General features: G+C 44.1%; 1 protein-coding gene across 3 annotated transcripts in view; it reads right to left on the reverse strand.

The window, feature by feature from the left end:
* Positions 1-10,255, reverse strand: part of ZNRF1 (zinc and ring finger 1) — a 92,069-nt gene extending 81,814 nt beyond the window's left edge. For 2 of the 3 annotated variants that reach the window (XM_037063622.1, XM_037063623.1), the window contains exon 1: positions 8,922-10,255. In XM_037063622.1, coding sequence (XP_036919517.1) covers positions 8,922-9,345 — 424 coding nt within the window. In that variant the 5' untranslated portion in view covers positions 9,346-10,255. The remainder of the gene's footprint in view (positions 1-8,921) is intronic. The other variant, XM_037063621.1, reaches the window with a different exon arrangement.
* Positions 10,256-22,999: the final 12,744 nt, after the last annotated feature.

Below are 22,999 nucleotides of genomic sequence, written 5' to 3' on the forward strand. Positions count from 1 at the left end.
TCAGCATGGAAAGCACCAGAGTTCTGATATGGCAGCCTCTGGTTATGTTCCACTGAGGGATTTATCATCTACAACCTACTCAAATCCCTCCCCCAACAGCTACCAAAAATTCCCTGGTGAGAAATGCTATTATGAGGAGTGCCTACTTTGTGACTCACACTGTTTCATTAAGAGGATATTTTTTTTCAAACAGATTTTCAGTAGAAGAATCCAAAGGTTTTCCAAAGGCACAGCAAACACAGAACAGCTCATAATACTATTCCTCAAAGGTCTGCTACTTCATAGGAGATCCCTACACCTCAAAATATGGGATATGCCTAGATTCACTATCTTTTTATGTTGCGCTTGGCCTCTGAGCTGAGAGATGAGGTAGCAAATGGATCAATTTAACAGAGCCAACATGACTGGGCTCGTCAGATATTAAGATAGGAGGCAGTCCTGGTTGGTGTGGCCCAGTTTTCTGGAGCTGCATCCCATAACTGAAGGGCTGTGGGTTCAATTCCCAGTCAGGGCACATGCCTAGGTTGCAAGTTCAATTCCCGGCTCAGGCATGTATGATCTCCTATCTGGGCATGTACAGAAGGCAACAGATCAATGCTTCTCTCTTGCACTGATGTTTCTCTCTCTCTTTCTCTCTGAAAGCAATGAAAAAATGTCCTCAGGTGAGGATTTAAAAAAAGAAAAGAAAAAAAAGATGGAAGGCAGCTGGCCTGCAAGCCAGTCCTCATCATAGGCCTTAGGCTTCCATAGTTCAAGAACAAATGGCTGCAATGGCATGACTGGTTCAGCCATGGCTGACCAGGACAGAGGAAATCTGGTAACATGTGGTATACACGGGTATTTGTTGATGCTCACTACAGTAATGGGCAGTGTTATAAAAGTTTCTTTTGAAAAGCCGACTTACATGGCATATACCTTAGAGGGCATTAAAGGTGTAAATGATCTAAAGAGAACAGAACAATATCACAGAAAGCCAATTTGAATTTACGGTAGTCCAAGTACTTGACTGGTTTAGGTTGGACTCACTCAAATCTTCACAGGACTCCCAGAGAATCTGGGCAGGCCTCAGCATAAAAGAATCTTAATAGCTTTCACTAAGGAAAAACACCCTTTCAACAGGACGAAGGAAAAAAAGATTTTTAGGGATGGAAACAAATCAAAGCTCTCCAAAGAGCTGAGAAATGTGGGCAAAATGACCAAGCCAGCTGGGGTCTAGGGTCTCTGTCCCAGATCATCTGGGTGACCCCAGACCTAAGTTTCTCCTACGTGCAAACCAATCAACTTTAACCTTAAAAGATAATGTAATATCACCTGGCTGGCGTAGCTCAGTGGATTGAGCGCAGGCCTGCGAACCACACGATCACGGTTCCATTCCCAGTCAGGGCACATGCCTGGGTTGCAGGCCAGTTCCCAGCAGGGGACTCACAAGAGGCAACCATACATTGATATGGCTGCCTTCTCCTTCCCTTCCCCTCTAAAGATAAATAAATAAAATCTTTAAAAAAAAAGATAATGTAGTATATATTTTTTAAAGACATTACAGAACAACCCTTTAGTATTCTCATCGAGAAGACAAAGGACCACCTGTACTGGGACATATGAGGAATTTCTTAGTAGGCACTTGACTGGAACCAAAAAGAAAAGGCCACCTGCCCAACTCACAACTAGGGTTTAAGAAAGAATGAATAGTGTGAGTGAAGAGTAGAGAAGAAATCATCCATATAGCAGTCTCATGGACAAAACCCTGCTTTTCTGTTTACTCAACGGAGGAACTGAAGAAGAAGGTAAAATCTTACCACAAGCTGCAATATTCAGACTATCTAATCCTACCTGGGCCCTCATGGCGGCGGTCAGGCCCCAGGCACATTATACCTTCTTTAGTAAAAGGCTTATCTCTGCCTTCAGCAAGCCCTGCCCATTGTTTCTGTGCATCCAGGTTAACACTCCCTTAAAGTGGCTCTTTTCAGACCCCTCCTTCTAAAACCACTCTTGCAGCGCACAGCACACATTCTTGTTAACTATCCTGTAATCTGATTCCCATATCTGCTTTTACCACCTTCAGGTAATCTTAAATTTCCTCAATTCTAAAGGCATAAAAGCTGCAAACTGTCATTTCTTGGAAGCATTCATCTCAGTAGGAGAGATCTTGCTTCCAGGGGTATCTTCCATTTGGCTCAAACAAATTTTATAAAGATTCCCCATGGGTTTGGACATTCTTGTGTGGACGAAAAGAACAAAGTAATGTTAATCACCCTGCTAATACAAATATATTCCCCGCATCTAGCACAGGTCCCAGAATACTGGAGACACTCAATAAGTACCAGCTGAATAAATGCCTTAGCACAACAGATCACACACATACACAAAAAAGTCTCATACTGTTGCCCTGGCTGGTGTGGCTCAGTGGATTGAGCACTGGCCTGCAGACTGAAAGGTCACTGGTTGGATTCCCGGTCAGGGCACATGCCTGGTTTGCAGGCCAGGTCCTCACACATTGATGTTCTCTCCCTCTCCTTCTCCCTCCCTTCCCCTCCCTCTAAAAACAAATAAAAAAAAATTAAAAAGAAAAGAATAGACTATGTGCTAATGAGAACATAAGAGTCAGAAGTTAAACCAGGTGAGTCTAGCCCTGACTGGGTGGCTCAGTTGACTGGCGCATCCTCCCGTGCACCAAAGAGGTTGCAGGCTCAATCTGGTTGGGGCACTGACGGGTAGCAACCTATCATTGTTTCCCTCTCCCATCTGCTCTCTCTAAAAATCAATAAAAATATCCTCTGGTAAGGATTTCAAAAAACAAACTGCTGAATCTATTAAGTTCTTTCTCCTAGTCAAACCTATATCCATGGTAATCACTAGGAACATTTGATTCAGACTAGACCATGAAAAAGCCTGGAAAAGAAACAGATGGAAGTGTGTTAATTTATACTGATCCATCATTTTAAAAAACTGGGATTAGGATTTAGGTTTTGGGTTAACTTCAAGATTCTAGTACCACAACCTCAGCGACCCTCTGTCATTAAAACAACCTCCCTTAAGGCTTAGCAGGTTCAGAACCCATTTAAGTTACCACCACTTCCCTATAAAGGTGTTTCAATTTTGAAACTGTCAAAGAAGTTTAGTTTTAGAATTGGGTTTACTGAAATGCTAGGGTCCAATAAGCTTCGGTGGAGTATCACATTTGTAAAATACAAAGCACATTCCTTTTCCCAAAAGGAATTAAGAGATGGGTTGCTTCAGTTAATAGCGGTCTGGCTGGTCTGGCTCAGAGCACTCCTTGTGACTGACTCGGGGTGTGTCTTTGTACAGTAGCAAAATGCACACATCCCATTNTGAAACTGTCAAAGAAGTTTAGTTTTAGAATTGGGTTTACTGAAATGCTAGGGTCCAATAAGCTTCGGTGGAGTATCACATTTGTAAAATACAAAGCACATTCCTTTTCCCAAAAGGAATTAGAGATGGGTTGCTTCAGTTAATAGCGGTCTGGCTGGTCTGGCTCAGAGCACTCCTTGTGACTGACTCGGGGTGTGTCTTTGTACAGTAGCAAAATGCACACATCCCATTAAACAAATACTTTTAGGGTGAAACCTGTTTCTTGCAACACCCTTTCTCAAACCCCAACAAGTAAGAGTTAACTTGACCTCCAAGAAATCACCTTGCCCTGGCTGATGCAGCAGTGGATTGAGCACCCATCGGCAAGGTTCGATTCCCAGTCAGGGCACATGCCTGGGTTGCCTGCCCAGTCCCTTGTTGGGGATGTGCAAGAGGCAAGCTACTGATGTTTCTCTCATACATCAAGAGTTCTCTCCCTCTCTTTCTCCCTCCCTTTCCCTTTCTCTAAAGATAAATAAATAAGATCTTTAAAAAATGATCTTCTCCTCGAGGGAACTTCTTTTATTTTATAGAAACCAAGCCCTCATGGTTAATAGAGAACTGAAAACTCTGCTAAAAAAAAAAAAACTTCATTAAAAATAGAACTTTTGCGGGGCAGGAGAGACCCATCATGCTCCTTGGAGACCACTGGATGCATTTTGTCCTCCGGAAACCATGTAAAGGCCCATTACCTCTAGCACATCTATGGCAAGGCACAAAACGGCTTTCTGATCCACCCCAATGGAGTTGGCAACTCTCCCTAATTATTTAAGAATCCAGAAAATCAAGCCCTGGCTGGCGGCGTAGCTCAGTGGATTGAGCGTGGGCCTGCGAACCACATAATCGCAGTTCAATTCCCAGTCAGGGCACATGCCTGGGTTGCAGGCTAGTTCCCAGCAGGGGACTCACTGGTCCCCTTGAGAGGCAACCGTAAACTGATATTTCTCTCCTTCTCTCCTTCCCTTCCCCTCTAAAGATAAATAAATAAAATCTTAAAAAAAGAATACAGAAAATCAAATCACTTGAGAACCGAGAACCCTAGAATGGCAGCAAAACTGAACCCATGAGACACCCTGCTAGCTTATTTAAAGACTTATGAAAAGTCACCTTTCCAGTAGCCCCAGTTGATGGCTTCTTGACATCAGAGCATGGTTCAGATTTTTCTGCATGTGCATGTGTATACATACACATGACTAACAAGTTGGAGTGAAACCCTCAAGCCATTTCACGCCATTTTATAGTAGGACTCAGAAAACAGGCAACCTCTTCCTTCCAACATGGTGGATCCTCTATTGTGTGCCCCCCCCACTCCACACACCTAGAATTCCATATTCTGAGATAAACAGGATACAATTAGGAGTTAAGCACCTTACAGCAAAACTTACGTTTCAATGTGGAAAGGAATGGACTCTCTAAGTCTGACCCTCTAAAGCAGCTCTTCTCAATGGCAGTCATTACCATGAACGGCCTATCCGTGTAGGCTGGATCTCAGTAGAAAGCGCTCAATTCCATTTTGGGGAACCAGCTCTAAATCTCAATGCCGAGGAAACTCTAAGATGAAAGAAGGCCAAGATCTATAGGAGAAATGCCCCCAAAGGAACATCACTCTCTTTATGTTACATGGCTGTTCTAAACACTACTGTTGGGTCAGGAGACCCAACACGGTAAACAGGAGACATATACAGAGAAAGATATAAATTTATTGATGTATGAGAGAGAGAGAGACATCGATTTGTTGTTCCACTTATTTATGCATTCACTGGTTGATTCCTGTATGTGCCCTGACCAGGAGTTGAACCTGTAACCCTGGCATATCAAGACGGTGCTCTAACCAAATGAGCTACAGGGCAGAGTTACATTTTCTTCACCTGCAAGATGGAGATAATATCTATCCTGTACCCTGGCCAAATAGCTCGGTTTGTTAGAGCACAATCCTGATATGCCAGGGTTAGGGTTCAATTCCCGGTCAGGGCACATACAGGAATCAACCAGTGAATGCATAAATAAGTAGAACAACAAATTGATGTCTCTAAAAAATCCATTAAAAAAAAGAAAAAAAAAGAAATGGTGACCCTGCAGCTAAATGACCTACTCGCCTAAGGCCACAAGTAGGCAGTCAGTTAGAAACCCAACCAGGATAAGCACAGTCCTCTGACTCACGACCAGTGCAACTTCCAAGACCCTGTCAGCTTCCTTGTTGTGGGATGAGGAGCAGTCAAGTGTAATCGTTAAGAGCCCAGGTTCTGACTGTGGCTAGACCTGAATTCTAATCCCAGCTCCACCACCTGTTAGCTATCTGTTCCTGTGGAGGTTCTTTAACCTTCCCCTACACCTCAGTTTCCTCACCTGTAAAATGGGAATAAAAGTCTTATCTCACAGAGTTATTGTGATGATTACATAAGATGATGGTCACAAGGAACTCCGTTCACTCAACCAATATTTGTGCTGAGCACACACAGTACAAGAGTTACAACACAGATCAAGAGGCACAGTTCTGTTCCTATGGAGCTTAAAATTTAGTCAAACTAAACAGGAAAGTAAACAGGTAAATAAATACTTATAAAGTATAAATTCTAAAAAGGTAACAGGTGAGTGACTGAAGAGAGACAGGAGGGAGCCAGTTTTTCAGACCAGTCTCTGACAGAAATTTAAGTTGAACCCTAAGTGATCAGAAAGAGATATCCATCTACAGAATGAAAGGAAAAGCACTCCAGGCATAGGGAACAGGGTGAACGAGGGTCACAGCCCAAGAAAGTGTAGGAACAAAGAGAAGACAAATGTGACTGCTATGAATCCTTACACAGTTTGAGAAACAGCCTTATGAGGCTGGCAGTCCAGGATTATACATCTATTTTTAAAATAACAAAGATGAGGCTCAAGAGAGATGTGTCTCACCGGAGGTCACAGCTACTCCTAGGAGCTGGGACCCCCTGATTCTACCCCAATACAACATCAGCTCACTCCCTTTGAGGAAGCCTCCTGCACACTGAACTCCCCTGCTTATCTGACTGCCACGAAGTGTTCCAAAGCACCTTGAAAACACAAGCAAGAGCATCACATTGACTTCCAGGCATCCAGTCAACTGTGCACCAAAATCCTTACCCTTCTGCTTTTACAACACAAGCATAAAAACTGCTCAGACCTTACTCACAGGCTCCAGAATAGAAATGAGTGTCTTCTTACAACACTGAACAAGAGAGGAAAGGGATGTCTTGGAAGATCCCTTGGCATGTCCCAGAAAGGAAGACAGAACCACCACTGCAGAACAGCGGAAGCATGAAGGTTCATCTCAAATAAACTGCACAGGATAAACTAATTACTTTATTTGAATTAAAAGAATAAGTTCTTTTTTTTAATTTTTAGTTATTGATTTGAGAGAGAGAGGGAGAAGGGGGAGANACAAGAGAGGAAAGGGATGTCTTGGAAGATCCCTTGGCATGTCCCAGAAAGGAAGACAGAACCACCACTGCAGAACAGCGGAAGCATGAAGGTTCATCTCAAATAAACTGCACAGGATAAACTAATTACTTTATTTGAATTAAAAGAATAAGTTCTTTTTTTAATTTTTAGTTATTGATTTGAGAGAGAGAGGGAGAAGGGGGAGAGAGAAAAACAACCATTTGTTGTTCATTCATTGGTTGCTTCTTGTATGTGCCCTGACTGGGGACTGGGTAGCCATCCAACAACTTCGATGTAACATGTGGTTCTTGGTCTGGGTGGTACCCTCCCCTGCACCCCATGCTTCTATCAAGGGCATCTGGAAATTCCTGGGGGCATGTAGTGGGCAGAACCAGATATGCTCAATGTCATTCAAAAGGAGAGAATGGTCCCATCAAGAGAGTTATTACCCAAAATGTTAATAGCAGCCCCCAATGCATGCTTTAATATTACTCCCTTAAGGGATTAATATACTCCAACTTTTCCTGTATTCCCATGGTTCAGTGGCTCTTCCTGCCCTCACCACAACTGAATGGAAAAAAAAAACCCTAAGATTTCACAGCTGAGGAATCTGAAATTTTGGAATCCAATTGTAAGCTCACGACTCTAGCATGAAACTTGGTGGAAAAATAATTTTCTAGTAAAAGACATACAAGGAATTTTAGCAAACTGGGAACTCCTTCCCCAGACAAGCCTCTGACTGCATTTGTTTTACAACACATGAAATTCTGTGATTTTAGAGAACTTTCTTACAGTGCTTTCCAATTTAAAATCTGATACTTACGACAGTTCTTTTAAACACTTAACCACATCATCTCACAAATACAGCTAACTCTGGACCAAATTTTATGAAAAAGATGATCAATTTCAAGACGTCCACCTAAAGCCAATCACACATCTCTCTACAAGTGCCACAGGCAGTCCTGCCTTGCGTCTCATTCAGGGAAGAGTCTGATGCAAGTCCAAGAAGCTTCAATGGTATCTAGAGACCTCTACATATAACAAAATGCCATCCTAGCAACTCAAAAGACATTTTCAAGTGTCACTACTCTCCCCCCTAAATTTTTTTTTCACAGATTAAAGTTTATAGAATTGAAAATTTAAAATCCGACCTATTCCCCCAAGTAAAGAGCAATTAGTAAACAGTGGCTACACACCTCTTTTGACCAATTTTCTAGAAGCCTAACCTGGCTTCTCAGATTAGCTGAGCAGACAGACCTGTTTTCCTCCAGAAGCTCCTCCTGCCAGACAAAGCCTGGGAAATCCTCCTCCAGCTTTTCCCTGGCCAGTCACCAGAAGTTCACAACATGAATTCATCCAGATTCTTTGAATCCTCCTCTTCCCCTGTCATGTACCAACCACCTGGCAATAAAATCCCACCTCTCCATACAAAAAGATGCAGATTACCTGGAAGACCAGCACTTAGCATGGAGGGGAAGAAAAAAAGATGGAGGGATGTGAGAGTCATTAAGTCAAACCTACTGCATGCAGCACAGGTGACCACAGCCCTAGTCCTGCAAAGCCTGGAAGGAGGCTCCCTGGCTGGGCCTCCATTCGGCAGGCCACACCTGTCTATGCCAGCAGCCTGCTAGCTGCTCCATTTTAAACGATTCAAAGAGATCTCCAGTATGGTGGCAAAACTGAGCACCCCTCTCTCCCAGCTAGAGTGAGAGCCCTAATCCAACCACCACTTGGCCCCAATTTTATTTCTTTTCACACTCTGTTTTGGGGGACACCGCCCAGCTCGGTCAAATTGGTAATTCTGTCTGTCTGGTAATGGTGAGGTCGGCACGATGCTGCAGAAAGCACCGAGGCTGACTGTATATAAGCAAGACCTTTTCTCTGAGGCTGAGGCTGTCAATAAGTGGGACTTAAATAGGCAGGTTTCACTCTGCCCATCCACAAGTGAACCAACACCTTAAATCCAAAAACGCTCGGCTCCATAGCCTCACAGAAAACCTCTTTTCTAGAGGGTCGGTATCCCATTCGTCCCTGGCTTCTGGAACCAACGGGACAACAGACAGATCCAGGTCGTGCACTCTACGTCGAAACCTCCGCACGCGCGCCCTCCTTTGCACTCCACCCTCCGAGGCCTCCACCACCCGCGGACTCACCACTGTGCGAGCTGAACCACCTGGGTGCGATGTGCAGAGGTAGAGCATCCGCCAGCGAGGCTCGGGAACCTAGGTACAGCATCCCGTCTCTATGGTGACCGCCGCCCGTCTCCTGGTAACCATTGCCTTGGGCATAAGTGGATTCGGACGCGGACCCTCCGCCGCCCGGCGCCCTGTCGGAATCGCCGGTCCCGCGGGAGGCGGATGTGTACAGGCCAAAGGGCACTCCCCCGGCCGTGCTGGGGTCCATACCCATGCCCGCCACTGAACTGACCGAGCGGCTGCGCAGCCCCATGGCCCCGCCGCCTGCCCGGTAGTGCCCAAAGTGGGGCGCCCCTCCTGGCGGGGGCACGGCACTGTCATCAGTGGAGACCCCCGGGAAGGGAGCCCGGGAGCGGGCCGCCGTGCTCTGCTTGCCCCCCATGCTCGCCCGAGCCCCGATGGGGCGGGAACCTGGAGGCCAAGACCCTCCCCCACTTCTCAGCAGCAGGGGGAGGACTGGGCGAGCATAAAGGGGTTGGGAGTCAAAAAAGAGATCGGGAGGGGAAAAAAAGAAAAAAGAAGAGAAAACCCACGGGGCGAAAGAGGCAGGCGGGCGGGGATCCCAAACTAAGAATTTAAAACGATCCAAGCCAAGCGCATGTTTCCCCTCAAGGTCCAAAGAGGCGCAGTCCGGCGCAGGCTCGGAACGCCACAGGCCGCCTCCGGGCTCCCCAAAGCAGAGGGAGCCGCAGGGAAGAAGGGAGGGAGGCGCCAGGCGGGCGCGGGGAGACGCCGGAGGAGGCCGCCGGCCCGAAAGGAGGAGGCAAGGAGGCTAGGGGCTCCGGGCGCGTCCCCCGCCTGAGGACGCCGCAACTATGGACGGCGACCCGGACCCCTCCAGGCCTTGGGCTGGCTGCGGCGCTGGGCGGCCAAGCGGAGCTCGGGAAGCTGCGGTCGCGTCACGTCGCGCTCTCGCTCCAGCTGCTGCCGGCCCGACCAGCCGCACCACCCCGCTTGGTCGCGGGTTGCGCTCGCCGGCGCTGCTCGCAGCCGTGGAGACAATGGAGGGCGGCAGAGCGCAGGCGCGGCCCGCGCCCCCTCCCCTTCCCCCCCGCCGGCTTAACCCCTTCGCGGCCCCTGCAGCGCTTCGCCGCTGACGCCCAAGAGGCCCCCACCCAACCACCCAGCCCCTGCGGGCCTGTGGCTTGAGTGGCCTGAAGTATCAGGCGTCAGAAACAGGAGCTAGGCGTCTTTCCAAAGAGAACACTCTTTAAGTCCCTGAAAGTGGTTAATTATGCAGGGGGAACCACCTATGGGGGAAGGGCGGCGATGGCTCTAGGGGGTGGAAAGGAAATACAAGAAAGACTCAAGATTACTCAAGACGCCTACCTGGCGCTGAGGGTCACTGGTCAAGCTCCCCTCGGGGCTCACATTTGCCCCCACAGCACCCTCTGCTGGGCACTGTGTTCGTTCTTTACGAGGTTCTCCATCCGAGCACCCCTAAGATCAGGAAGCTTAACATTTGGGGGATTTTTTGCTGTTTAGAGATAAACGGGCTCTGGCACATTGTCCATAATTTGCTGACAGCAGATAAAAACGTCTTTTGGACTTAAATAAATGAGTAGGTACCTTAGCTAAAATGTGATCCTGAAAATCATTAGTTGTGTGATAAAAGATACAGACATAGAAAGGGAATAATACAATAAAAAGTAATGCTTTTAGAAACTTCTTAGTCCAAGGAGAGTTTCCTGTTTCGTTACCTTTCATCCGGCATGGACCAAAGGGCCTGGGACACAATGTGTTTCAATAAATTGGAACAAGCCTGCATTCTGTTCACCAAGCCTGCATTTTGCTCTCACATACACACCCGTATGCTCATTCCTTCATTCACTCACTATTTTTCAAGTACTGAATGCTAAAAAAAAGCATCACTCAACCCCTGGTCTGACTTCCAAATCAAGGAGCTGAAATAGTGTGGTCAAAAAAGAGGTGCTGTGATAAATCTAACTGCAAGTAACCTCACAGGGTGATCCAACCATAAATTCCTAACTGGGCAGTCACCCCAGGCATATCATTTCATTAGTAAAAGTTTTACCTTTCCCTGGGTGGAGGTGGGGAAAGGGAGAGAAAGTGAAAACAACTGTAATTGCATAAGCAATAAAAATAATCGTTTTTAAAAGTTTTATCTTTCTCTTAAGCAAGCCCCGCCCATTGTTTCTGTGCATCTGGGTTAACACGTTTTGAAATGCCTCTTTTTCAGACCACTTGAAGGAAGGTGTAACCATCCTCAAGGGAGCACATAATGTTTACTATCCTGTACATTATTTCCTCCCACCTTCATGTAATCTTTTCTATGTTCCTCCCTTAATTCCAAATGTATAAAAAGAAACTGGGAAACTTATTCTCTGGAGTATTTGAGATCTTGCTCCCTGGTAACTGTCATCAGTTTGGCCTAAATAAACTCTCATAAAAATTCTCTACGGGTTTGGATGTTTCTTATGTCAACAAGGGTATAGAGAAATATTGAAAGAAAACAAACAAACAAACATGGCTGGTCTGTCATAGGTACTGATTGTCCCAGTGTGACCAGCTTGGAAGGAAACAGGAAGAAGGCTATTTGCAAGCATGGAGTGCTTGGGAGTCAGCAAAAAGCCCTGCTGAAAGAAGTGAAGAGTTCTGTAGGAGATACGAACACAGGGAAAAATAAAACATTCCAATACCCAAGAAATTATCTTTAAGTGTGCCTAAATGAGAAGATCTTAATAACCGATGTGAAGAAGAAAAAAAAAGAAGGCTTAAATTTAAACCAAATTTGTCCCTGAAGAAAGTCTGTGCTAACAGCAGGGGGAAGGGGAACAAGGGAGATGAATGGTAATGAGGAAAAAAGATACAACAAAAAGAAAGAAAGAAAAAGAGAGCAGGAGGCCGGGGGTGGGGGAGAGCAAAAGAAAGAAAGAAAGAAAGAGGAAAAAAGGAAGGAATGAAGGAAGAAAGAGAAAGTTCTACTGTAACAGGAAAAAAAGATTACCAGATCCCCTGACAGAACTCTATGGGGGAGATAAATAGAGATCTCTATGGGGAGATAAAAGCTTTCTTATTTTTCTTCAGATCATTTGTTAGGATCTAAGTGTGCATAAATTTCTCATTTAGGCACTTAAAGATAATTTCTTGTGTATTGGAACATTTTGTTTTTTCCTACATTCCTACAATCAATAAGTATTGTAGCCATCTAACTAGCTTTCGATTTACCTATTCATTCAACACTTTTCAGTATATAGAACAAAACGTGAATATGTAATAAGTGCCAGGTACTGCATCAAGTTCTGGGATATGGTGGTGAGCCAGACAGATGAAGGAGTCCTTGTTCTCACGGAGCTTCAGAGGAACCTGTTCACACCCATGAGGATGGCTAAATCAAAGAGGACAATAATGTGTGTTGGTAAGATGTAAAGAAATTGGAACCCTCATACCTTGCTGATAGAATATAAAATGGTATATCTGCCATGAAAAATAGTCTGGTAGTTTCTCAAAAAGATTAAACGTAGGCCTTGGCCAGGAGCTCAGCTAGTCAGTGCATCAACCCCATACACCAAGGTTGCACATTGGATCCCTGGTCAGGGCACATATAAGATGCAACCAATGAATGCATAAATTTATAAAAGTGCATAATGCATAAATTTGTTGTTTTGGAACAACAAATTGATATCAGTTTCTCATTCTCAAGTCAGTAAATAAAGTCAATAAAAAATAATTTTTTAAAGACTTTATATATTTATTTTTATAGATAGGGTAAGGGAGGGAGAAAGAAGCATCGATGTACGAGAGAAGCATTGATTTGTTGTCTCTCACACAACCCCAACAGGGCACCTGGCCTGCAACCCAGGCAAGTGCCCTGAGCAGGAATCTATCTGGGGACCTTTTGTTTCGCAGAACAATGCCCAACCCACTGAGCCATACCAGTCAGGGCAAAAAAAAGATTAAACATGGAGTTATCATATGACCCAGCAATACCACTCCTAGGTATATTTCCAAAAGAAATGAAAACATATGCCCCCAGGAAAACTTGTATGTGATTATTCACAGCAGAATTATTCAAAATAGCCAAAAAGTGGAAACAACCCAAATGATCATCAGCTGAGGCATAAAACAAATATGCTATAGTCATATAATGGACTATTATTCAGCCATAAAAAGAAAGAAAGTGCCTGGCTGGTGTAGCTCAGTGGATTGAGCACGGGCTTGTGAACCAGACAATCACGGTTCAATTCCCAGTCAGGGCACATTCCTGGGTTGCAGGCCAGTTCCCGGCAGGGGCCAGTTCCCGGCAGGGGCCAGTTCCCAGCCAGGGATGCACAAGAAGCAACCATACATTGATGTTTCTCTTCCTCTCTCCTTCCCTTCCCCTCTAAAGATAAATGAATAAAATATTTAAAAAAAAAGAAAGTGCTGATACATGCACTTTCTTTACACTATACAACATGGATGAACCTTGAAAACATTATACTTTGTAAAGACAAAAGACCACATATTGTGTCATTCCAGTTATATGAAATATCCAAAATAGGCAAATTTATTGAGATAGAAAGCTTAATGGTTGCCAGATCCTGGGGGGAGAGGAGAATACTAATGATTTTCTTTTTGCAGTGGTGAAAAAGTTCTGGAATTAAGTAACAGTGATGGTTGCCAAACTTTGTGAGTATACCAAAAACCACTGAATTATATACACTTAAAAGGGCAAATTTTGTAGTATGTGAATTACAGTGCAATACACACACACACAATTTATTGAAGCAGGCAGTGACAATACAGTGTAATAGATAAGCCTACAACAGTGCTTAGCATGTAGATGGCACTCAGTAAGTATTTGTCAAACGAATGAATGAGTAAATGCTATGAGAGTGAAAGGGCATGGTGCTGCTGGAAGCAGACAGACCCAAACACAGTGATTCTAAGCCCAAACCTTGTTAAAAAACATAATTCAGCCCTGGCCTGGCTGGGGTGGCTCATTAGGTTGGTTCATCACCCCATAACTGAAAAATTACAGGTTTGATTTCCTGTCAGGACACAAACTTAGGTTGCAGGTTCCATCCCCTGTCCTAGAATGTATTGAAGGCAACCCATTGATGTTTCTCTCTCTCCCTTCTTATCTCTGAAAACAGTGAAGAATGTCCTCAGGTGAGGTTTAAAGAAAAGAAAAGCACATAATTCAGCTCTGGCTGGGTAGCTCAGCTGGTTAGAGCTTGATCAAATAGTCCAAACCCTGGTCAGGGCATATGTAAAAATCAAACAAGCCCTGGCTGGTGTAGCTCAAGGGATTAAGTGCAGGCCTGTGAACTAAAGGGTCGCTGGTTCAATTCCCAGTCCAGGGCATATGCCTAGGTTGTAGGCCATGTCTCCAGTAGTGGGGGCATGTAAAAAGCAACTGCACACTGATATTTCTCTCCCTCTCTTTCTCCTTCCCTTCCCCCCTCTCTAAAAATAGATAAATTAAATATTTTTAAAAGATTTATCTATTTTTAGAGAGGGGGGAAGGGAAGGAGAAAGAGAGGGAGAGAAGGGAAAAAGAAAGAGGGAGACAAACACCAATGTGTGGTTGCCTGTTGAGCACCCGCAACTGGGGACCTGGCCCACAACCCAGGCATGTGCCCTGACTGGGAATCCAACTGGCGACCCTTTGGTTTGCAGGCTGGCACTTAGTCCCCTGAGCCACACCAGCCAGGGCTAAATAAATAAAATCTTAATTTAAAAAAAAGAATCAAGCCCTGGCTGGTGTAGCTCAGTGGACTGAGCGCGGGCCTGCAAATCACACGATCGCAGTTCGATTCCCAGTCAGGGCACATGCCTGGGTTGCAGGCCAGTTCCCAGCAGGGGACACAGGATACATTGTGTGTCCTCGGCAGAGGCAACCATACATTGATATTTCTCTCCCTCTCTCCTTCCCCTCTAAAGATAAATAAATAAAATATTTTTTAAAAAGTTAAAACATACTTGAACAACAATAAAAATGTAATTAAAAAAAGAAGTTAAAACAAATGGATGAGAGTAGGACTAAGAAAAGGGTGGATTATTTCAGGCAAGGACACCTTTTTGAGGAAAAGGTAGGGGTCTGCTCAGGCAGAATACCTCGTTAGTATTGATCAGAAAATTCCAGACTGGTGGATTAACATTATCCTTCTGGGAGAGGTTGAAACTGCAGTTGGAATCAGGTATTAAATCTAGATTTGGTATCATGGGTTTTGAGCAAGAGTGATGTCATTTTAGGACTGCGGTTTTCTGTTTAACAACCTGAAAAATGAGTTGGTGATTAGCTGGAGAATGAGGTGGGAGGGGAGAACAGTATTTCAGGAAGACTATTCCAAGCAGAGGAAACAGCATGGCCAAAGGCCTAAAGAACACGGCATCTTCAAGGAACTGAATGATGCCAAAGAGCTATGAAGAAAGGAAGTGGGGGCCGAAGATGAAGATGGTCTTCAGGGCAGACAACAGTGTCCTGTAAGCCATGGATCACATTCTGAGGGGATGGAAAGTGGTAAAAAGATTTATCAACATCACTATCATTAAAAATAATAATGACCAACCCTGGTTGATGTGGCTCAGTGGATTGAGGGCCAGCCTGCAAACAAAAGGGTCGCCGGTTCAATTCCCGGTCAGAGCACATGCTTGGGTGGCAGGCAGAGTGCCCCCTACTGCTGGGGGCATATGAGGGGCAACCAATCAATATTTCTCTCACACACTGATGTTTCTCTCCCTCTCTTTCTCCCTCCCTTCCCATCTCTCTAAAAAAATCAATCAATAAAATATTTTTAAAATAACCATGACCAATGATTAATGAGCACCGACGATGCCGCCTTTCCAAATGAAGGTCTACATTTTATTAGCTCATATATTCATGAAGATACTGGATGGGAACATGAAACAACATAATGTAGTCCCCTTGGGGGTGAGCAGCAGGTACTGGAGAATTGGGACGGATGAGAATAACATCCTTTCATTATATACCTTCTTGTATTTGTGTTTGAGCCATGTAAATTTGGAGAGAGGCACAGCGATAGAGGTATATATGGAGTATATATCACATGAACACTAAAAAGTCACATGGCTGGGAAGAGCAGAGTCAGACTGCTCAGCTATACAATGAACATATATGTGCTCATCAAGGAATTTCGGGGTGACGATTTCATTTTCTCTGTAGGGAAAATGAAAGTCATATGTGGATCTCAGTCACATGTGGATCTCAGAGGTACACAGCAATGAAGCAAGGGGGTGAAAAAGAACAGATCTGCGTAACAGCTATATTTCTTTTTGTAAATTAACAGTTTGCCCTTCAAGTTTATATTCCAGTCTAAGGCTGTCATAAGCCAGTCTCTCTCACACCTGGCACCAGCGAACAGCTGAGAGCCTGAACTGTCAAGGTGAAGCCTCTACTCTCTGCCAGCTGATGACACTAAACTTAGGAGCCCTGTGGGACGGTGAATGGCAGCTTCTCTCAGACAATGCCCTTGTTATCTCCTTGTGCGCTTTTTCAAATGATAATTTCCCTCTGAAATGAAAATATTGAGATACAGAGTTCTCCATTCAGGAGCTTGATTCTACCCTTCACCCCTTAGAGTGAGCGACTCAAGGTGGAGCAACAAGCACCCACTGGGACCTGCAGCTTCAGATTAGTTTCAATTTGTCATATGTTACGTCAAGAGTCCGATATGTGTTTTGCTCCAAATTTCTCCTGTGTGTTCTGTGTTCTTGGTTTAAAATGAATGGGTCTGGAGAGGTATCAAGTCATTTTTGGATGCTCTCAGTGCACGGATATCAGATACAGAAGTGGCCCCAGCTGGATTTGGGACTCTCTCTATTTTTTTTTACCTTCATATCTTCATCCTCTCGCTGACCCTGGGTGAGCTGCTGCTTGGCTCTTCTTTGGCTATGAAACAGGGTTAATAAAGCACTGACTCCACCTACCAGAATAGTCAGGAGAAAGACCTGGTAAGAGTGTTGCCAGAACCTGTAAAGAGGAGCGCATAACGATGCTGCAGAGCCCAGTTTTAAGCACCTCTGGAAGAATGCAAGTCTAGGACATAAAGGGTTCAGAAAATTAGGGAAATTACTTGTTAGCGCTGCTCCTGGGGAGCCTTGGGAATCCCTCACCCACCCCATCCCCTCTCTGTCTCCATAAGCCAGGGGGTGGGGAGGGCTTCCTACAGCTTCAGAGGGAGCACCCAGCACCTTCTCTGGGGGTAGGCAAATATTTCCCAGTAAGAAACTTCCTCCCAAATCTCTCAGAGCCCTTTTACATTGTCATTGTTTTGCTTGAAAAGAGAAAACTTAAACAGAGAAGCCAGGGTACTGGGCAAATGAGTGCACCTAGAAAGGAGCCTGAGCTGGTGGGTATGTCCAAATCTTTGTTGACTAATGAAGAGAGGGAAATTACAGCTGGGGCTCAAGGCAGGATTCCAATGTTCCCTCCCAGATGCAAACAGATGGAAGGGTCAGCTAACTCCACATTCTGCAGAAGAGGAAACAGAGGACTAGAAAGATAAAGGATCCTGTTCAAATGTGCAAGGCCAGTTTCTGATAAGAGACTGCCAAAGCCCTGGATTTGTAGTTGGCCACAAATCCTGCCTTCCTAGCAAGTGGCCTTCTGGAAAGACATTGTTTGGTGATAAGGGCCCTGTGACTAGGTCAACAAGTTGAAGTCTGCTTAACAAGGGACTCCCAGGGGTCCCCCGTCTCTGATTCAGATAGGATAGTCACATGTGGATCTCAGAGGTACACAGCAATGAAGCAGTAGCCAGAGAGCTCTGCAGGAAGTTCCAGAGTCCCCACTCTTCTATGAAGGCAGTGTGGGTGGGAGATGGAAAGGTAGGGTGCTAAGCAGTGTGAAAGGTGCTCATGTTCCCCTTCTCAAAAATTCTACCAGGCCTGGCTGGTGTAGCTCAGTGGATTGAGCGCGGACCTGCGAACCAGACAATCGAGGTTCGATTCCCAGTCAGGGCACATGCCTGGGTTGCAGGCCAGTTCCCTGCAGGCCAACTCCCAGCAGGGGACGCATGAAAGGCAACCATACATTGATGTTTCTCTCCCTCTCTCCTTCCCTTCCCCTCTAAAGATAAATAAATAAAATATTTAAAAAAAATTCTACCAGGCTCTTTTCACATTTAAGAAAAAAATCACTGAGAAAACACAGAGCACCATGTATTTGAAACCCAAAGTACTTTCTGTGCCTATGGACTATGACAAGCCGATTTTGCCAACTAGATAAACATGAACTAGAGAGGTGGGAGTGGGGGAGGGTTGCAGAAATTCTCAAAGGCAATTGCACTGGTTTAAGTGGAAATCAGATTACTAAAATCTATATATGTATATATACATATATATATATACACACACACACATACACACACATATATATGTATTCCAAAGACAAGAACTTTGGAATATATTTATATCTACATCTATATCTACAAAAATAAAACAAACCTCAAGTGACTAAGCAAGGTCACTCTTAATTAGCTTTCTCCTATTTTTCTAGCTGTACTTCTTGCTACACCTGCCATATACCCTGTTTGCTAATCACTCATTCAGTGGATATTTATTGAGCACCCAGGATATCCCAGGCAGTAGGCAAATAAACAAATAAGACTGTGGTGTGTTAGATGAATTAATTAATTCATATTGAGGGCCATAAAGGGATTCTATGGAAAGATCACAAGGTGATCTGATCATAAATTTCTAACTGGGCAGATTATGATGAGTAGTCACAACACAGGCATATCACCTTTTTAGTAAAAAGTTTATCTTTGCCTTGAGCAAGCTCTGTCTATTGGTTTTGGGCATCTAGGTTAACACATCTTTGACATAAGGGTAATGACCCTCAAGAAATAATCTTGTTAACTATCCTATAATTTATTTCCTGCCTTGTTTTTCTCTCACCTTTATGTAATCTTTCTTACCTTCCCTCCTTTATCTCAAATTCACACACACACAAAATAAATAAATAAAATAAAAACAACCTGTCAAACTGCCATTCCCCTGAGCATTTGTGTTTGGCTCAAATAAAATCTTACAGAAATTCTTTACAGGTTGGGCTGTTTCTTAAGTCGACAATCTATGTCTACATGGTGGCATTAGCATGCATAGAAAGTACTTTTATTTTTTAAAATATATTTTATTGATTATACCATTACAGTTGTTCTATTCCCCCCTTCATTCCCCTCCACCCTGCACACCCCCTCCCCCACCATTCCCCCCTTTAGTTTATGACCATGTGTCTCAAGCTCTTTAGATTCTATATTTCCCCTACTATTCTTGCCCTCCCCCCTATCTATTTTCTACCTACCATCTATGCTATTTTCTGCACCTTCTCCCCCCTTCTCCTCCTCCCACTCCCCTGTTGCTAACCCTCCATATGTTCTTCATTTCTATGGTTCCACTCCTGATCTAGCTGTCCTCTTGGTTTGCTTTTGTTTTAGGTGTGGTTGTTAATAACTGTGAGTTTGCTGTCCTTTCACTGTTAATATTTTTCATCTTCTTTTTCTTATATAAGTCCCTTTAACATTTTCTATAATAAGGGCTTGGTGATGATGAACTCCTTCAACTTGACCTTATCTGAGAAGCACTTTATCTGTCCTTCCATTCTAAATGAAAGTTTTGCTGGATAAAGCAATCTTGGCTGTAGGTCTTTGGATTTCATGACTTGGAATACTTCTTTCCAGCCCCTTCTTGCCTGTAAGGTCTCTTTTGAGAAATCCGCTGACAGTCTGATGGGTACTCCTTTGTAGGTGACTGTCCCCTTATCTCTTGCTGCTTCTAGGATTCTCTCCTTCATTTTAGTCTTGGCTAATGTNCTCATGGCTGTTTCTTTTCCCCTTCTGGTACCCCTATAATCCGGATGTTGGAATGTTTAAAGATGTCCTGAAGGTTCCTAAGTCTCTCCTCATTATTTTGAATTCTTCTTCCTTCTTTCTTTTCAGGTTGGATGTTTTGTTCTTCCTTCTGGTCCACTCCCTTTATTTGAGTCCCAGTTTCCTTTCCATCACTATTGGTTTCCTGTGCATTTCCCTTCATTTCAATTAGTTTAGCCTTCATTTGTTCCTCTAATTTGTGACTATAATCAACCAGTTCTGTTAGCATCCTGATCACCAGTGTTTTGAACTGTGCATCTGATAGGCTGGCTATTTCTTTTTCACTTAGAGTTATCGGCTCTGGGTTCTTCTTGAGCCATATTTTGGACTGTCTGTGCCTGTTACGTATGAGGAGCGAGCCCTAGGTGTTCACCAGGGCGGGGCCACTCAGTCGCTGGGTTGTGATGGTGTATGCGGGGTTGGGGTCAAAGGAAAGCAGTGGAGGTCCCCTCTTCTGCCTCCCGCCGCCGGGGCCGTGTGGTCCATCTCACTGCTCATTTCTCTACTGGTTTATCTGCGTGTTAATGTTTGACCATGGCCAGCCAGTCCTGCACCCTCACTGGGTCCGCGCTGCTACCCCGGCTGCCTGCGTGCCTGGGGTCGGGGGATCTTTCCCGCCAGACCCTGCTCCGCTGCTGGCTCCACCCTTCTTACTGGTAGGTTGAATGGTTCATTGTTGTCGGACTTCCGTATAGTTCAATTTTCTATTCTTTGGCTGTGTCTTTGTTTACTAAAGCTTTGTTGTATTCAAACTTGGTTGTGGGAGAAGGCACAGTGTTTCCACCTATGCCTCCATCTTGGCGGAAGTTCTCTTTTTTCAGAAAGTATTCTTTATCTTTCCTTCTTCCTGCTCTTGAACCTGGCTTGCAGTTTTTCAGAGTAATCTTTGACCTTTTGTGTTGGAGAATTCGGAGGAAACTGGGAGACTGAAAGGAAAGCCAATGCAGGAGGGTGGAGGCCAGGGCCAGAAGAGTTTTTTTAAGGAATGTAGTTTGTGAGATTAACTGACAGATGGATGGGAAACAAAGCAAAGAAATTTTAACGGGAATGATTGGTGATTCTATATGCCCTTCTGGGTGTAAACAATTACAAGTAAAGACTGTGGACAGTTTTAAAATTACTTTTTGGTTCCACGGAAGGCATCCTTATTATTTTGTTGAATACAGCACTCTGGGGACATGACTTTATACATGACTACGTTTTCCACATCCATTCATTGGACAAATATTAATGGAGTGCCTCGTATAAGCAGTTGCCATATAGGGCTGAACAAGACAGACCTGGTCCCTGTCCTCCTGAAGCTTAAAAATATGAAATCAACAAATAAATATTGAATTACAAATTGTGATGAATTTTGAAGGAAAGAAAGAAGCACCATGCCATGAGTATTAATTGAGGAACTGCTTTATGTTCCCCATAAATGCATCCTGTTCTTCACACTTCAGGGTCTTTGTTCACACTTTTAATGCTGAAGTACTTTTTTGATAGTGCACTCTATCAAAATCCTAATATGCTGAAAAACTTACATGTTACCTTTATGCTATGTCAGGTCCTCTCAGGCCCTCCATTTACTCTGTCCTCTGTTGACTTATTGCTTGCAAGTCTTTTATGAAACCAAATTCATTTTGCAGTTTGTGTTGAGTGAAGGATTTCCTGGAATGGGTTGGTCACCCTAACTGTTGCTAAGGCTGTCTTTCCTATTATACCCAACACTCCAATACATCCAACACTCTAGAAGGGGAGAGAAGCCCCTTTTTTAAAAAGATTTTATTTTTTCAGAGAGAGGAGAAGGGAGGGAGAAAGAAAGGGAGAGAAACATTGGCATGTTAGAGAAACATCAGTTGGCTGCCTCTTGCTTGCCCCAACTGGGGACCTGGCCCACAACCCAAGCATGTGGCCTGACTGGGAATCGAACTGGAAACATTACAGTTTGCAGGCCGTTGCTCAATCCACTGAGCCACACCAGCCAGGGCTGGGAAGAAAAGCCTTTTTATCTCTATTCATTCTATGACTTTCACATAGAAATAGTGATAATATTGACAACAACAATAATAGTTCACACTTCAGTATTGTTTACATTCCAGGTCATGTGCTCACTTACCTTGGTACAACAACTGAATGAATGGAGTAGGTCTTTTCCTCGTTCTATAAAAAAATTGAAGCTGAGCAGTTAAGCCAGTATTTGAGAGGGCAAAAGAGAAGAAAACACACCACTCATCATGTTATCATGGCAATTCTCAAACTTTTCGATCTCAGGACCTTTTACACTCTAAAGAATTATTAAAGACTTCTTCCCCACTCCAGCCAAATTTTTAGGTGGGCTACTTAGATAGTAATTATTAGAAATTAAAACAGAACTTAGAACATTTACTTATTATTTTACTTAAACATTAATGCATATTAAAATTAATAATACATTTTATAAATGGAAAAGAACTATATTTTCCAAAACAAAAACATTTCAGTGGGGCCCTGGTGGGATAGCTCAGTTGGTTAGAGCATCATCCCCATATTCCAAGGGTGAAGGTTTGATCCTTGGTCAGGGTACATTCAAGAATCAAATACATAAATAATTGGAACAACAAGTTGATGTTGCACTCTCTCTCTCATCAGTCAATTAAAAAAGAAAGATTTCAGCGGGAAAATTGGCAAATCTCTTTAAAATCTGGCTTAATTAAGAAAAACTGGATAAGCATTTGAGATCTTTCTCCCTGGTGTATGTCATCAGTCTGACTCAAATAAACTCCTATAAAACTTAAAAAACAAAACAAAACAAAAAACAACCCTCTGGATTCTCACATCTGCTTCTACCATTCAATCTATTACAAATGTGTAGCCTCTAGAAAGCTCCACTGTACACTGGTGAGAGAAAGTGAGAAGTCAAATAAAGTCTTAGTATGATTATCAAAACCGTTTTGCCTCCGGAAAAGCCTTGAAAGGGTCATGGAGATCCCCTGGGGTCCCTAAACACTTTGGCAGGTGCCGCTGTACTGTATGGTACAGTAAATCGCACATTCAATGCCTTTATGGCAGACGTCAGGGGAAGAGGTAACTTCAGGTTTGTAAGAATGTTGGGTTTTGGTTTGAAAACATCCTAGACCTTGCCCGGGACACGAGCGAGGAGACTGAGAGGACAACGCCCCCCGCACCGCCCCCCCCCCCCCCCCCCCCCCCCCCCCCCCCCCCCCCCCCCCCCCC

The sequence above is a fragment of the Sturnira hondurensis genome, unplaced genomic scaffold (assembly GCF_014824575.4).
Source record: "Sturnira hondurensis isolate 20B ecotype Veracruz unplaced genomic scaffold, ASM1482457v3 Scaffold0014745, whole genome shotgun sequence".
NCBI classification, from domain to species: Eukaryota; Metazoa; Chordata; class Mammalia; order Chiroptera; family Phyllostomidae; genus Sturnira; species Sturnira hondurensis.